Source organism: Lolium perenne, chromosome 1 (assembly GCF_019359855.2).
Source record: "Lolium perenne isolate Kyuss_39 chromosome 1, Kyuss_2.0, whole genome shotgun sequence".
In the NCBI taxonomy this organism is placed as follows: domain Eukaryota; kingdom Viridiplantae; phylum Streptophyta; class Magnoliopsida; order Poales; family Poaceae; genus Lolium; species Lolium perenne.
The window spans coordinates 249,797,549-249,814,417 of record NC_067244.2 but is presented as its reverse complement, the minus strand read 5'-3'; the positions used below and the strand labels follow the sequence as shown (position 1 = coordinate 249,814,417).

The 16,869-nt window shown below is 44.9% G+C and overlaps 1 protein-coding gene and 1 long non-coding RNA gene across 2 annotated transcripts; both read right to left on the bottom strand.

Moving 5' to 3' along the window:
* Positions 1–1,265: 1,265 nt before the first annotated feature.
* LOC139835031 (uncharacterized) lies at positions 1,266–12,573 on the bottom strand. The gene is made up of 2 exons (XR_011750737.1): positions 11,470–12,573; positions 1,266–1,737 (listed from the first exon to the last, which is right to left on the bottom strand). It is a non-coding gene; the product is annotated as an uncharacterized lncRNA (long non-coding RNA).
* A 2,122-nt stretch (positions 12,574–14,695) lies between these two features.
* Positions 14,696–15,790, bottom strand: LOC127327592 (germin-like protein 8-4). The gene is made up of 2 exons (XM_051354368.2): positions 15,632–15,790; positions 14,696–15,406 (listed from the first exon to the last, which is right to left on the bottom strand). Exons 1-2 carry the CDS (start codon positions 15,777–15,779, stop codon positions 14,847–14,849), a joined length of 708 nt encoding a protein of 235 aa, XP_051210328.1. The 5' UTR covers positions 15,780–15,790; the 3' UTR covers positions 14,696–14,846.
* Positions 15,791–16,869: the final 1,079 nt, after the last annotated feature.

The following is a 16,869-nucleotide window of genomic DNA, read 5'->3' as shown; positions in this document are numbered from 1 at the left end:
CATTTTGGAGTGAATAACAAGGATCCATGCTTAGTTTTACAATTCCATGTTTAAAACTTGATAAAATGATGGTCAAAGTTAGGTTTGACTAAATTTGAGATGAGCATAAAAAATTCAAAAAAAATCAAAAAAATGGAAATCCTTCTCACATAGTCTTCTTATGTCATATACTACCCATTATACTTGATAAACATGGTCTACATGCTGTTCAACAAAAAAACCATGTGTCTAATGTGATATCTCAAACACTGGGGTACAAGTTCGAAGGTGAAGACAAGAGGTTTAGGGTTTGGAACATGAAAAGTTTCAAAAACCTCACCAAAGCTTCATTTTGGAGTGAATAACAAGGATCCATGCTTAGTTTTTCAATTCCATGTTTAAAACTTGATAAAATGATGGTCAAAGTTAGGTTTGACTAAATTTGAGATGAGCATAAAAAATTCAAAAAAAATCAAAAAAATGGAAATCCTTCTCACATAGTCTTCTTATGTCATATACTACCCATTATACTTGATAAACATGGTCTACATGCTGTTCAACAAAAAAACCATGTGTCTAATGTGATATCTCAAACACTGTGGTACAAGTTCGAAGGTGAAGACAAGAGGTTTAGGGTTTGGAACATGAAAAGTTTCAAAAACCTCACCAAAGCTTCATTTTGGAGTGAATAACAAGGATCCATGCTTAGTTTTTCAATTCCATGTTTAAAACTTGATAAATGATGGTCAAAGTTAGGTTTGACTAAATTTGAGATGAGCATAAAAAATTCAAAAAAAATCAAAAAAATGGAAATCCTTCTCACATAGTCTTCTTATGTCATATACTACCCATTATACTTGATAAACATGGTCTACATGCTGTTCAATAAAAAAACCATGTGTCTAATGTGATATCTCAAACACTGGGGTACAAGTTCGAAGGTGAAGACAAGAGGTTTAGGGTTTGGAACATGAAAAGTTTCAAAAACCTCACCAAAGCTTCATTTTGGAGTGAATAACAAGGATCCATGCTTAGTTTTTCAATTCCATGTTTAAAACTTGATAAAATGATGGTCAAAGTTAGGTTTGACTAAATTTGAGATGAGCATAAAAAATTCAAAAACAATCAAAAAAATGGAAATCCTTCTCACATAGTCTTCTTACATGGAATTGATGTGTTGTGAATTTATTTGGCCAATTTAGACAAGATCAAAAAAACTTGCTTAGAAATGAGGCCATTTACCCTAACTTTGGAGCTCTTTTTTAGCACATTTTGACATGAGTTCCTCAAAACATGTAATCTCATCATTCCAACATCATTCAAACATAGTTCAAACATGTACTCTAATCATTCCAACATCATTCAAACAGAAATACAACATGTATCTGCCTGTGATGCTCCTAGATTCTTTGCCCATTCTATCATTTTATCTATTTTTTTTCCTTATCTTGGGGCAAATAGTACCAGGTCATGTATCTGCCACTTTTTGCTTTGCCACATTTCTATGCATGATTTTGCTGAAAATGGTTTCCAACATTGATAGTACAGGAAACTCTCTACCCTCAAGAATGTAGCTGTTAAATACTTCAGAATGATTATTCAGAAGCATGTCACATTTTAGGAAATCATTGAAGAAAGCTTTAATCCATGTATTTGGCTGCAATTCCTCCACCCATGCCCAAGCTTATGGTAAACATGTCTCACACAGTGCCTATGTTCTGAATCAGAGAAAACTTTCTTCACTGCATTGATGAGGCCCTGTAATATAGAGACAATGTTAATCAGAGAATATTCTTGTGAATATGGCAGGTCGACTGAAAAGTTAATTATGCCCAATATAGAGAATATTCTTTTCCCTTTTCTGGCTAGACACTACAGATCAAACTCATGGACTTGTCTACATGTGTTCAGCTAGTGTGCCTTCTGTTCAGCTCGTGTGCTGATGCCATTGTGCTGCATCCTATAAATGGCATCCATCTACTGAACCAGAAATGCAAACAAAGATGGACAATGCCATGAGTTGGAGGAGGAGCACTGGCTCTACTGGTGCCTCTCGCTCCAGAGATGCCTCTCTGTCCAGAAGTGCTTCCATGGCTAGGGCAGACAAGCACTTGCTAGTTTATCGTAGGACAACCTTGGAAGAGAGGGAAGCTGCTGCTGCAAGGCGCAGGGAGGAGGAAGAAGCTGCTGCTAGGCTGAGGGAAGAGCAACAAGCAGTTGTTGCCCTGAAGCAGCTAGGTGAGTGCTTTAGGACTACACAGGTCATCCAACTTCCAACAGACAGACCAAAACCTACTCCCAAACCGAGAAGGTACCATGTGTCACCAAATCTTGAAGAAAAGGTGAAGGCTGGAGTTATGTTGTGCTGGCTGAAGAAGGGCATGAAGAAGATGAAAGAGGCACTGAAGATTGGTAGAGGCAAGGACAAGGGCCAAGTTTATCATAGGAAAGGTTAAAGCATGGCATGTAGTTTGTTGCTGTTTAAGCATGGCATGTAGTTTGTTGCTGTTTCAGTCATGTAGTTTGTTTGAATAAGAATGTAAGGTCGTCGCCGCCACTAGCCATTTCGTCGAGCAGGTGGAGGGCGCAGTGGCGGAACGAGCGACTACGTCGCAAGATGGTGGGGCAGAGCAGGTGCTCCTGGAGGCGGTGGAGAAGGTGTCCACGCGGGACGGCCGCACGGCGGCGCAGGTGGTGGCGTCGCAGGTGGTGGCGTAGCGGATGGTGGTGGGTGCAGTGGATCGGTGTGTGGCTGTGTGGCGGGAGCAGGGGTAGTTCGGTCTTCACCTATTTGTCATTGCGCGGTCCTACCTGTAAGATCCGGCCCCACTTTTAGTAACGGCAACAGACAGAAACGTTTGAAGCCTGGCCGTTTGGCCTCGATGGAGCAGCTGCGCCAAAAGCGGTGGCAAAACTGAGCACCATTCTGTTCTAGTGGCAAAACTGAGTCATGCGCGGACAGTAGTGGCAAACCAATAATTAACCCTTCTGTTTATGGATCATGATCTTGAAAAAGCTCAAAATCTGAAATTAATTTTGGCGGCTTTTGAGCAGTTGTCAGGATTGAAAATCAATTTCCATAAAAGCGAATTGTTCTGTTTCGGTGATGCCCAAAACGATACGGCTCTGTATACAGAGTTGTTTGGTTGCGGGCAAGGCCAATTTCCTATTCGTTATTTGGGTATTCCGATTCATTATCGGAGACTTACAATCGCGGAATGGAAATTAGTGGAAGAAAGATTACAAAAACGCCTTAGTAGTTGGAAAGGTAAATTGTTGTCCCTGGGAGGAAGATTGGTACTCATTAATTCGGTACTCACAAATATGGTACTGTATATGTTATCATTCTTCATCCTACCGAAAGGAATTCTGCATAAACTCGATTACTATCGATCCAGATTCTTTTGGCAAGGGGACAGCGAGAAAAAGAAATATCGACTGGTTAAGTGGAGTATAGTTTGTAGTCCCAAAGATCAAGGAGGGCTTGGAGTTCATGACCTGGAGGTCAAGAATTCAGCTCTTCTGGGTAAATGGCTATTTAAGCTACTTACTGAGGATGGGACTTGGCAAACTATTCTTCGGAGAAAGTATATCGGTTCGAAGACATTATCCCAAGTGGTTTGGAAACCTGGGGATTCTCACTTCTGGGCTGGTCTTATGGCGACAAAAAATGTATTCTTTCGCCATGGTACTTTCTCAATCAGGAATGGAGCACAGATACGGTTCTGGGAAGATGCTTGGCTAGACAATGCACCCTTAAGTGAACAGTATCCTGCTCTGTATAGGATTGCTCGTCGCCAAGGTGATACCATTGCTACTGTAATGGCTACCTCACCTCCGAATGTGACGTTCAGACGGGTTTTACTTGGACAAAGACTTGTGGCATGGAATACCCTAATTCAACGGCTCGGAGATATTCATTTATCACCTGAACCAGACGAATTTAGATGGAACCTTCATGTAGATGGTACCTTTTCCGTAAAATCTTTCTACAATGCGATCCTTCTTTCTGACTTACCAGTTGACAACAATAAGAAGATTTGGAAGATGAAGATACCATTAAAAATTAAATTTTTTGGATGGTACCTTCATCGTGGGGTTATTCTCACCAAAGACAATCTTGTTAAGCGGAATTGGCATGGAAGTACACGGTGTGTTTTTTATCATCAGGACGAAACAATCAAACACTTATTCTTCCAGTGCCAATTCACGAGATCTATATGGTCTGTCATCCAAGTAGCGTCTACCTTGTATCCTCCGACTAGTGTCGCCAATGTCTTTGGCAATTGGCTTCATGGTATAGATTCAAGGTTTAAGATGCTTCTTAGGGTGGGGGCGCTAGCAGTTATCTGGGCGCTTTGGCTATGTAGAAATGACAAGATCTTTAATGACAAAAAATGTTCTTTGTTGCAGGTCATCTACAGATGTACAGGTATTCTCCGTTCATGGTTACCTCTACAGCGAGTGGAGAACCGACAGCTATGTACGGAGGTTTATACACGGTTGGAGGCTACGGCGAGGGATACTTTTTCCCTACATGGGTGGCAGCATAGTCTACGGATAGATGCCCCACCTACGCTTTAGGCGTTATATGATTCATCGTTCCGATATGTATCTCGCCAAGTTTTTATTATTTATCCTTTTGGACTTGAGACAACAAAACGGCTGTGTGCATCCTGGTTATGCAGAGGCTGGATGTAATTGCTTATTAAAGTAATAAAGCATCTTTTATCGAAAAAAAAGGCTGAGAAACAATGAATGGTAGACATTTTCAAAACATAGAAATTCGTCAAATTTGTCATTTTTGTCTAGCCTAGAACATAACGACTATTAAATTACGATTTTAAATGCTAGTAGAGTTCAATATTATCTAGACCTAGGATTTTCATTATGAATTTGTTTAACTTACAAATTTAGATTTAGAAATGTTTTTTAATGGCTACCATGGAGCTCAACTTCATTTTTGGTTTCTGAAAAAACCCAAACTTTTTCCGAAAAGAAACCACATTTTCTCGATTTTCATGTTTCAAATAATTTACTTGGATATTGGTGTTTCATAAGTATATGTTATGAACATAATATTTGATTTTAAAAAAATGCAACGCCTTTTGTGACATGTTTATCCTCCTGTAGAAAAATATGATTCATGACAAATCAAATCCTTTTTGGAACTTTTAGAAATTGTTTCAACAAATAAAATGTTTACTGCTACAAATTGTTTGGGCATATTTTTACCCTCTATATAAATTGTCGAATAATTTTATATTTGAAAGCAGAAATTGAAAAATAAATGACCTCCCAAAATTACATCAATGGATCAAAATTATACGATATGTCAAAATGGATCCAAAAGGAAGAAAATGAAAAACGACCGAGCAATAAAGCTACTGCCCAATATATTTACCTTGGGTTTAGTAGTCTAGTGGCAGTGACCAGCATAATAAGAAGAGCTGCAGAGACCACCATGCCAAAGATAATGCACATTTTTACGATCATTCATCGCCACAACAACAACCACGAGAGCTGAAAACCGATGCAGCTAACAGATTTCATAGTAGTATTAAGTAACCAACACGATCAGTTCAGACAAGCACCAACACAATAAGTTGAGACAAGTGTCAAATACTCCGCGTGCGCATGGCCAGTGGCAATGCAGGGAGCAAGAGAAGGGAGCGGGGCCAGCAGACGAAGGCAGCCCAACTCCCCAACGCAGCTACCCAAACTCGCCAACCACGGCGGGAGCGGGTAGGAGAGGAAAGCGGGGGAGGTACGTGAGGAGAAGGAAGAGGCGGGTACCTCGAGAGATCAACCTCGTCCTAGTGTCGAAGCTGGGTTCGATTTGCCGCTTGTTGAGCAGACTTGTAACGTACTCCCTCAGGACAACTCTAATGGGACCAAGGCAGTATAACGTTGTGTAAATGTGTAGAGTGAAGCTGTGGTTGATTCGATAGGGATTATTCCCGATTCCATATCTTCTATAGATAGCTTTAAGAATCAAGGAAAATCATATGGGGTTAATACCGAATCGGTCAGTGTGATCTCTCGTGATTGTTGAGCCTTTATGCTCCTATATGACAAGTAGACAACCCGAGGTGAAGTGCTTGATTCCATTAGATTTTCATGGTAGCCGAGCTAAGAGATCTTCGACTAAAAAAAGAACCAAATAAGTTTTTAGTTCAAGACTTGGCTGTCGCAATATAAAATAAAAATATTGCAACCTACTTTCGGTCCACGTTTAGGCGTGAGGTTGCCACCATGTGGCCTACTGCCAAACCTCTAAGAAAGTAAGAATTCCTGGAAGTGACGCTTTGGCTCATAGGAACAAATGCTTCCATTATACAAAATAATTAATTTTAAAAATATGAAAAATTCTTACATAACTTTTTTTGGTGTACATCGTGACATTCTATGTTAGTGCATAAGTTTTCGTGGAAAAACAATATTTTGTGTGCCGTGTACAAAAAAAGATAAAAAAATATCCTGTACGTAGTCATGTTATAGAATCAAAATTTGTCTTTTTTGCAGGAACCACAATTTTTTTTTTACTTGTGTACAAACATAAAATGTGTAGCTGTACATGAATTTTTTTATTTTAGAATATTTTGAAACTTCGAAATGTAGATTCACACACCAAGAGCAAATGCTTCTATGAGGCAAAGTGAATATCCCAAATTCCTGCTACTCCACTATGAACCTTAACCGCAGGAGCTTCCACAGTTCCACTGATTAGATCTAAGCATGTAAGCCCTCCCGTATGCCTCAAATTTCGCCCCTGAGGGCATCTTCAGCGGCGCAACCCATTTTAGGGTCCAGAAATATCCGCGCGCGTTCGTTTGCGTCGGTCGAAATGGTCGAAATCGACCGCACATCCGTTTGCGTCGGGGGTGGCTCCAGCGGCACGACACATTTTTTTGGCCGAATCCTTTTTTTAACACGAAAACATAATTTACATAGTTGAACACATGAAAATAAACCCTAAACGCGTGCGCCTACTGCTGCTCGTCGTCGCTCTCGAGCATGATGAGCTCCGGTACCGTCCACGACCAGTTGGAAACCGGGGGAGCGTACGCCGGGCGCGCCGGCGGTGCTGGAGGCGCCTAGGGCTCTGGTTGTGGTGCCCAGGGTTGTGGCTGCGGTGGAGGCGCCCAGGGCTATGGCTGTGGCGGCGGTGGAGGCGCCCAGGGCTGTGGCGGCGGTGGAGGCGCCCAGGGATGGGGCTGTGGCGGCGGTGGAGGCGCCCATGGAAGCGGCTGTGGAGGAGGAGCCCAGGGGTTGTACGGCGGCGGTTGTGGCGCAGCCGAGTCCTGGAGCGCCAGTCGGAGGGCTTCATCCTTCGACAGGCCCGGCGGCATGACGCCGGTAGCATAGCGGGGCAGCGGCGGCCACACATGTGGGTAGTTCTCGGAGACGAGGACGGCGAGCTTCGCCATCTCGTCGTCTGTCATGTTCTCACTGAACTCAAATTTGCGGCCCTCCGCCATGGCCTGCTGCCATTCGTGGAAGACGACCGCGACGTAGTCATCGCTGTCATCCTTGACTTCCTCGATATGGTACACCAATGCCTCGATGTAGTCGTCGTCGTTGTATTGTGCACGCATCGATGCCTGGTCACGATGCGTCGGCGCCTGCTGTCTTCGTGGACGAGTCAGCGGTGGACGGTCGAAGGGAAAATCCATGTCGCCCATTAAGCCTGTCCTCCTCCTCCGATCCCTCTCGGTCGAGAGATAGTACGCCAACTTTCAGAGTCGATGGCGTACGCCGGATCGGCGCGGAGGTCTGGCGGCAGGTACCGCCTCCTTCGCCGGATCTCCGTGGTCCGATCTGGCTCGCGCGCAGGGACGGGAGGGACGGGCACCCGACGGTAGCTGAGCCGCCAGCCTCCAGGCAATTGCACGCCCGACTAGGCCTCACACGACATCCATTTCCCGTGCATCAGCCTCCCCAGCGTGACGAGCAGCGGCACCCTCTGCGTCTGCTCCCCCTTCTTGGTGCCGCTGTCGGACGCCTCGAAGTCGTTCTTCTTCTTCCCCATGGCACTGCGGTGGTGGTGGTGCGAGTGGAGGTGTGGGCGAAGGAGGAACGCGGCCGGTGGACTTTTAAGGCCGGCCGCGCGCGGGATATGATGCCATTGAAGGCGGCGCAGAAGCCCAGCCGCCGCCCGCCAGTGTGCGCGCAGAACAAGCAGCCACGCCATTGATGGCGAAGGCTGCGGCGCACACGCGGAAGCGCTGACCGCGGAAGCGATGGCCGCCTAAGCGATGCCCTCGATGCAGGCTAGCTGCCAGGCGGGCCCGGTGGAGACGCGAGCGGACACTTTGCACGTCCGTGCAGCGTCCGCAGAGACGTAAACCTGCCGCAAATATGCGCCGGGTTTGCGTCTCTGCGGACAGCCCGGTCACTTTGCATCGCGCCGCTGGAGGTGGTGCCAGATGCATTTTCGGTCACGGCGGACGCAAACGGTGGCTCAGCGTCCGTTTGCGTCGCGCCGCTGGAGATGCCCTAAGACACTTGAAGTTTTTTAGGAAATTTTGCCGACACTTGATGTTTATTAAAAATATTATTTAGTTCAAGACTCGGCTGGCGCAATATAAAGGAAACTGCTGGGGCGTCCCCCGGGGGATCTGATTTCCCAGCCCCCGGATCGCCAGCCGTCGGATTGGTTATCTTGGACGGCCAGATCTTCTTTTACTGAATGTAGCAAGGAGGGCCACCATGGGCAGCAACTTGGCCCACCGTCAGCATCAACAAGGGCCGTTGTCGGCAGCAACCTGGCTCACCCATGGTAGCACCGCCGGGTCGGTGGTGTCGTGCTTGTGCTGGGTGTAGGCGCGGTGGCGGAGAAGCAACATGGATTCGTGGGGCCACTGGAGGAGCAGCACGGTGTGGGGGTGGCGGGGGAGCAGCATGGTCCTAGGGGCACTCCGCGCGGACCGTCCCTGCTCCAACGCAAGGCCCTCCCGCTCCAGCGCGTGCGCCGAGGGTGGCCATCTTGGCCTGCCCTAGGCGGCGGCCGGCGGAAACATGGCCGGCGGTGCGCGCGGACCAGGCCGGCGAAGCGAGTGGGGATCTGGCGGCGGCGCGAGGGGAACCTTGACAGCGACGCGTGCGGAACCAGCCAGCGGCGCGAGCGGACCTGGGCAGCGGCGCGAGGACCTCGCCGGTGGGCACCTGTCATGGCGGTGCAGGAGGCGGCGTCGTTTCCATGAGAGGCACGCCGGGCTGGACCGTCGAGGACCTCCAGAGCCGGCCCCAACCGCCGCGGCCATCCTGCTCGGTCGTGACGATAAGATGCACTGGTGGGACCCATGATTTAGACGGGACACGGGTCGTGCAACCAAGGCGGAGGCTGGAAACGCTCCATCCCGGGGCCGTTGAATCATTTTCCCAATATAAAATAAAAATATTGCAACCTACTTTCGGTTCACGTTTCGGCGCGAGGTTGCCACCATCTGGCCTACCGCCAGACCTCGAAAAATTCCTGCTACTCCACTATGGAGTATGGACCATAACCGTATGGGCTTCCACAGTTCCACTGCTTAGATCTAAGCATGTAAGCCCACCCGTATGCCTCCAATTTCGCCCCTAACAGACTTGATGGCTGTATCGGTAGTTTTTTCATGTTCCTTTGATTTGTGGCACTGGAGATTTGAGGATCTCGTGAATGTCTCTATTTTTGTGTGTCGCTGATGTTTCTGATATGTCAACAGCGATTGTAGGTCAAACATAAAAGAAAACGAACCACTCAAATCTTGCGCAGGCCTATATTCTCATGCATAGCTGGATTATAAATTTTGTAGAGCGCCACTTTTTTAATAATAATTGGGGAACAGTTGCTGCATGCATGTGGTGTTTGTTCCCAAGCTGAATAATGGAACGTTTTGGATCATGTTGCCTCTAACCATCTTTTTGAATCTTTTTACTTGGAATTGCGAGCGTTTTTTTTGTGTGTTTACTTATATTTGGATTCTCCAAAGTTAATGTGTAATTCACTAATTTTGTAGAGGAGTACAACAGGTTGATAATCATGTTGCTCTGTACGAATGTCATAACACCAACACAGTTACAACGCCATTTTGTTTACACAAATACTCAACCTTCAGCCTTTTTCTTTGTAGAACGGCAGAAACAATGCCATTTTGTGTTACGCAGATACTGAATGTATGAAAAAAAGTTCCTTATCAGATTTATTTAGTCTTTAATTCAGCTTGGTTTATTTCTGATGATAAGAATCAAGAGGTTTGTAGCTTATCTTGTGCTAGTAGAAGTTAGAAAAAAAAACATCTTTATGTTCTTACATTTAACTTGTAATTACCGTCGGATGGTATACAAACTCATGGTCTCCCACTCGAACAAATTATGGTGGAGAACTCAACACTATGAAATGATGCAAAGCAGGAACACCAATGGTGTTCAAATCTTTCACACTTAAATCTCACCAAAGCAACAAATGCTAGGATGAGATTAGAGAGGAAAAACAATGAAGGAAATCAATAAATGACTCCAAGATCTAGATCCCAAGAGTTCTCCCTACTTAGAGAAGGAATGGATTAGAGGAGGTTGTAATCTAGATCTCCTCTTTCAAATCCCCCAAGAATATGCAAGAATTATTGGAGGGAAGGGAGAGGAAGCAACCTCAAGAGGTTCAATAATGGTGGTAAAAAGCATGCTCAAGAACCCTAGAAAACTATTAGGGAAGAAATCCCTTTGATAGCCAAAAGAAATATGACCGTTTGGGCAAATCTGAGAGTTTTAGGACATCCTGGTGGGAGGGCTGGCATGCCGGCCGTGGCACCGGGCAGCATGGTGGGAGAGCCGGTCACGCCGGGCGTGGCACCGGGCCAACCCGGCAGAAATCGGGCGAGACACTAGGCGAGCACTAAGTGCCCCCTGGATTGCGTCCGGTTGGCACCAACATGGGAGCCGGCCTGTTTCGGGCCAGCTGGTTAGCCATCCGGCGCCACCGGGCGTGGTGTCGGGTGGGCCGGTGGGGCAGCCGGTCGAACAGGAGCCTCGCCAACAGGAAAACATGTTTACAGAAACAGTGATATATTTTGCGTCCGGACTCCGATTTCGATGATCTTGGGCTTGTTGGAATCAGAATAACAAGCTCTACAACTTTTTGCATAGAAACATCATTATCCACTCACGGAATAAGAACCACAAGATGAATGTTCTGACTTATCTATAAAAGAGACACCGGTAAAACCTCCAAATTCGAAAACGCAATAGAAGATGCATATGGATTCCGTTTTGAATGAACTTGGGCTTGTTGTAAAACTAGCAACAAGCTGAAGAACCTCACATAGAAAAACACCAAGAAGCAACTAGAATAGGGATATGCAAAGCATGTAAAGGATTGAGCTCCCTAAGACGATGTGATAAAGTTACCCAACCGAAATCCCCTCTTGATAGTGTGGATATCTATCCTATAACCCGGTCTCCCAACAACCACCTTGAGACCGGTAAAAGGAAAACCTAGCAAGGTCATACCTTTTCCTTGCGCATCCCTCTTGATCTTGATGATGATGCTTTACGTTTCATTCAAGCCGGAAAGCTTCACTAGATCATTGTTGCTTCGTGAAGACACATAATTTTCTCCCCCATACGCCACTATGGGATAGCTTCCTTAAACACATATTGACATGTTCATTATCACCAAATGGGCCGCAAAGTTTCAAGCATATGATCCTTTTGAGATCCTCATCTTGAACTTGCCCAACTCAACCTTGATGGTGATCACCACTTGATCGCATCCTCCCAAGGATATATTAAATCTCACTTTTGATGCACACCCATGGAAAGATACCTAACCCTTATAGAAAACACAAAGACACACATATGATGGGTTAGTTCATAAAGCATAATTGACAAATCTTACCATACCATATGACTTCACGTGGCACATTCTTTATGCTTTATGTGTTGACCAAACTTGAACCTATTCCTCACTCTTCGTATTGGTCAACCTTGTATCTTCTCATGCTATATCATACTATATTGAGGTGTATAAAGAAATCTTTATTTGATTGCATGCTCTAAATCATAGTCAACCATAGCTCAACTCATGAGACTATCATGACACCGAATTAGAGCCATATCTTGCACTCAAGATCATAATCATTCATTGCTTAACACATAAGCTAGAGCATGGCTAATGATAAGTTACACATAAGAACTCCATCTTCATTTCTTCTTCTTGATCATATCACATATATGTCTTCAAATCAATGATCTCGATGCCAATACTCAAGGTATATCTTTATCTTCATGGCATCCATACTTGAATCCACCACAAGGACTACAAGTAGTACCTATGAAATATTCCTTCATATAAACTCAATGAAAACATTAGTCCATAGGGGTTGTCACTAATTACCAAAACCACACATAGGGGCAATGTACACTTACAAAGGTGTATCAATTGCAAACAGAGCTTGGCTCTGGTGGTTAGGCCCCTTGTGGTGGAACCAGCCCACCCAGGTTCAAGTCCTAGACTTGGCATGGGTGTTTGCATTTACCTGGATTTATTCCAGGATTTAACCGGCGCTATGCTTTCAGTGGTAGGTGACGTGCCCGTCAACAGCGAGGCGCCAGTGGTGACATCGTCAACCTCAAGATATGCCGGCTCAGTCCTTCGGAGGTGCTCATAGGGGTAGGGTGTGCGTGCGTTCATAGGGGTGTTTGTACGTACGTATTTGTGAGCGTCTACATTGTACTGTATTCTAAAAACAAAGGTGTATCAATTATTTAGAAGAAAGGTTAAAATAGCCGGTACAACCCTAAGAAGGCTACAACTTCACTCCACGATACAACGCCAAGCAGCAAACAACGCAACCTCTACAAACCCGAAGATAAACGACTCATCTTGCCCAACATTCTACCATGAATGGCGAGAATAGGAGCACATGGCCTTAGGAATGCATCACGAACCAAGCAAGAACCACCATAGCATGACCTCGACTCCAAGGGAACTCGGACCAGCATACTTCCCCTCATGAGCCTAGTGGAATCAGCGAGGAGGATACAAGATCCAAGCGGACTCGGGGAAGATGCCGATGAAGATGTGTCGCCATGCCGTATATTGTGCCCTTAAAGCACAAGCCTAGGGGTCCAGCCAAAACCAGTAGCACATCATTTCCCCTAGACTCCAAATGTCACATCGGCCGCTCCCCTGATGGCCAAGACGATGTCTTCAAGAAGATGACGACACCATGGTGCAACCAGCGCCTAGTCCGATCACCGGACGTAGGGTTTCCCCCAGCATCTGATGGGAGGGAAGGCACGATGAAGGCCATGAACATGCCTTCAAGAAGGAAATGATGTGTGTAGGCGTCACCATGCCCAGCTTCGGCCTCCGCCAAGCTGGGCTTTCGCCCAGGCCAAGCACCACGACCACAAGACTGCCGAAGTTGGACTAGAGATGGATGGCGAAGATGAAAGCCACTGGTTTGAGCCACACTGCTGAGAGGAAAGGAACACTGACGTAGGACAAGAGCGCTAACCACCACCGGCACCACCACGGCCACCTAAGACTAGACCGCCGCCTCCAGCACCACGTTGCTGCCAGCCAACCAGCCGCCACAGCCAAGCGCTAACGGTGCGAACACTGTGCATGCATGCCGCCGCGGCTAGAAACACTATCCCACCCAAGACAATTTAGGCCCAAAACGGCCTGGAGCTTAGTGCCACGCCTGCATGACTGCCTTTGCTGCGAGGCGGCCGAGCCGGGATCGTCGCCATCGAAATGTGGCCGCCGCTTAGCCTTCACCACCTCGCTTCTAGAACCTTACGCCACTGCCGCACGTGCACGGAGAGGTTCTCGTCGCCGCCCGGGCTTTGCCCGACGAGATCTATGGTTGTGGTGGGAAGGGGGGACTGGGAAGGAGGAGGCATGTGGCTAGCACCTCACCTTTTGTTTTGATTATGCAACTGAGAAAGAAGTGGTGATATTTTTTCGCTACTGCACTTCCTTTTTCACGGGTGGCTAAATACTTGTTATTTCTTCTCCTTGCAGTGCTTTTATGCAAAATGGATCGAATATAAAAGTAAGGCATGCTACATCGGTAAGAGGATCTCTTGTAAAAAAATTGACTGAAACACACTTGAGATTTTAGTTTCCTGTACTCTTTCGTTTCACCAGTTTGTCACTTCTTCGGCTTGAATAATAAATAATGTAGGAACATTAATTCAGAGACTATGACCTCCATATTGGTTTAGATCAAGATTTCAAACATGTTTGTATGTGTTGTTGTTTGATGGGTGCTAACAATTTGCAGCAATGTACCTTTAATTCCATACTCTACCATCAAACAAAGATAAGTGCCTTGGTATATGCACATTGATGCTTGATATTAACTGGTTATTTATGGTTTGAGTGCAAATGTTTTAGTATTGTGATATGCAGTAGTAGATCACAGTTGAATTCAAAAATTCAAAAAACAATGAATAAGTGATTTGATAATGTATTTTCTTTCTCTTCTATTTTCCAACTAACAAGTCAATTATTCATTCATTGACTTGGTGGATTTGCATACGACATATCATTCATATCATTATTCTGGTATATGGATGTTCTTATCCTATGCATCCTTATATATTTTCCAGGACATGATTCAAGCAAATGACCTTGTTTAAATAACATATGAATTTTTCTTCTGAAAGACACTCCATGAGTAGTGAAGCACATAAATCATCAGCATAGTACGAATGACATGAATTCGACAAAAGAAAAGATATATCTTTTCGTGATTCAAAGGGTATAGAAAAACTCTCACAGCTCGCAGGCATGCATACGTATCACTTGCATGCCATTTATTACATATATGAATACATATTAACTTTCCATGGATGCAAACATGAGAGAATTATTAGTAGTTGTTATTCTCCCAAAACTGAGATTGGAGCCAATGTATCAGATCCTTTTCCACCTGAAATGCCGTTGCCAAAACATCATCTGAAATCGGTGGCTTGGATCCAAACACTGCGTTGGCAATAGAAATAACCCCAGGGTTTTGGCTGCTGAGCGAGGACAATGCAGCTGCTGGCTTGTCATGCGCCAGGTTCATTTGGAAGTGGATCATGGCCTTTGGGAACACGAACACATCACCCTTCTTAACTATCTTGGAGAAGAGTCTGTTTGGGTTGGATGTGACAAATCCAAGGTAGAGTGTTCCCTCAAGCACGGTCAAGAGCTCAGTGGCACGGGGGTGTACGTGTGGTGTGTTCACACCCAATGGTCCATAGTCGATGCGTGCCAACGAGATGCCGAGGGTGTTGAGGCCTGGGAAATTTATGACATTGATATTTGTGACGTTGGACCTGACCTTGCTGGCCTTAGTATCCCTAGCCTGATCGAGCATGGCTGCATTGAAGAAATCGTCGGGGGTGGCAGTCATTGGGTCCTTGCAAGCAAACCCGTTTACTCTCACTGCACACATATAGATGGGTAGCATAAAGTTTAGATGGTACTAATAGACGTGTAAAGCAGAAACAATTTTCTGTTATTTACTGTCACCATGCATGTAGTATGCACAATCTCATACATGATCAACCCACAAAAAAGAAAACCCTCATACATGATCAGTGATATGTTATGAGGACATGAAAACATCACTGAAATTAAGGACACACATAATACATATATAGTACGTACCAGGCGACTTCATGTCAGCGATGCAAAAGTCTTGAAGAGGGCTAGGGTCGTAGGCTGTGGCCTGCCATGAGGTCAGGGCAAGAAGGAAGGCAAGGAGAAACAATGAGGAAGAGGAGGCCATTGTGAGTTGCTTTTGCCTTCGAGGCATGTGATGTGCTTAAATAGCCTGAGATGAATTGAAGTGGCGCAAGCAATGGTGTTGTGATATGCATGGACTTGCATGTGGGCAAATAGAATAAGTCATGTACGAGAGGAACTTATCAACCGATTGAATAGTCCCTGCTGGCTGCTAGAACTAATTAACTGCTGATCCAACTTCTTACGTTCCGTTTATAAAATGTATATACATATCTGCTCCACTAAGTAACCTGATATGTGTGCATGTGCTTCACCGACGTTACATATTTTGGACGAGCCAGTTATTTGAACATATCTTCGTTGGGAATAGAGTGGCCCGAGAGAAACGCCAATTTACATGAGCTTTCTCGAATCCAAAATATTGAGAGAAAAATGGAAAAAGTTATGAACAAGAAAATCATGCATTCATGCATGTTATTATTTTTCTATGATATGCATGGATCCATTCCAAACTTAATTTGAACCTTCTCAATCATCTCCATGTATCAAATATAATTTTCATAGTACAATTGAGTCTTGTCTAGGTATACCAAATTGATGAGCCGACCAGTTCATGCAAAAGTCCAAACCGTTGGAGAAGGGTTGGTGATATGTATATTTAACCCATCCCTCTAATGTTAAGGATGTACATACGAGAAGACCGTAGCAATGAAAAGGCCCTAAACATGGAATGATGAAAGGCCCTAACAATATTAGATTAATAGTGCATTGGCCGGATCTTGATTTTGTGACCACTTGAATCTGATACCATATTTAATTGATGAGGCAGTCAGTTCAGTAAAAGGTTCGAACTAATTGGAGAGGACAAGGGCTACTAATATGTATATTTCAACGAGATATACCTAGCTTCTATTGGTTGTTATTTCGAAATGCTAGCGTGTGTGTAAATCATTTTTTTGTTCTGGTATTAGCATCTTGAAAATATTTCAAAGTTGAATGCACAATTGTGATACACAAATTAGCGCATCTAGGTATACCTAGCTTTGCTGGCTATTCGAAAAGTTGCCTCTTAGCTTCTATTGGTTGTTTCTCGGAAACCACCATCTGGTGATATACATCAGATTTTATTTGGCTAATATATCTTGAAAATTCTCTAAAAA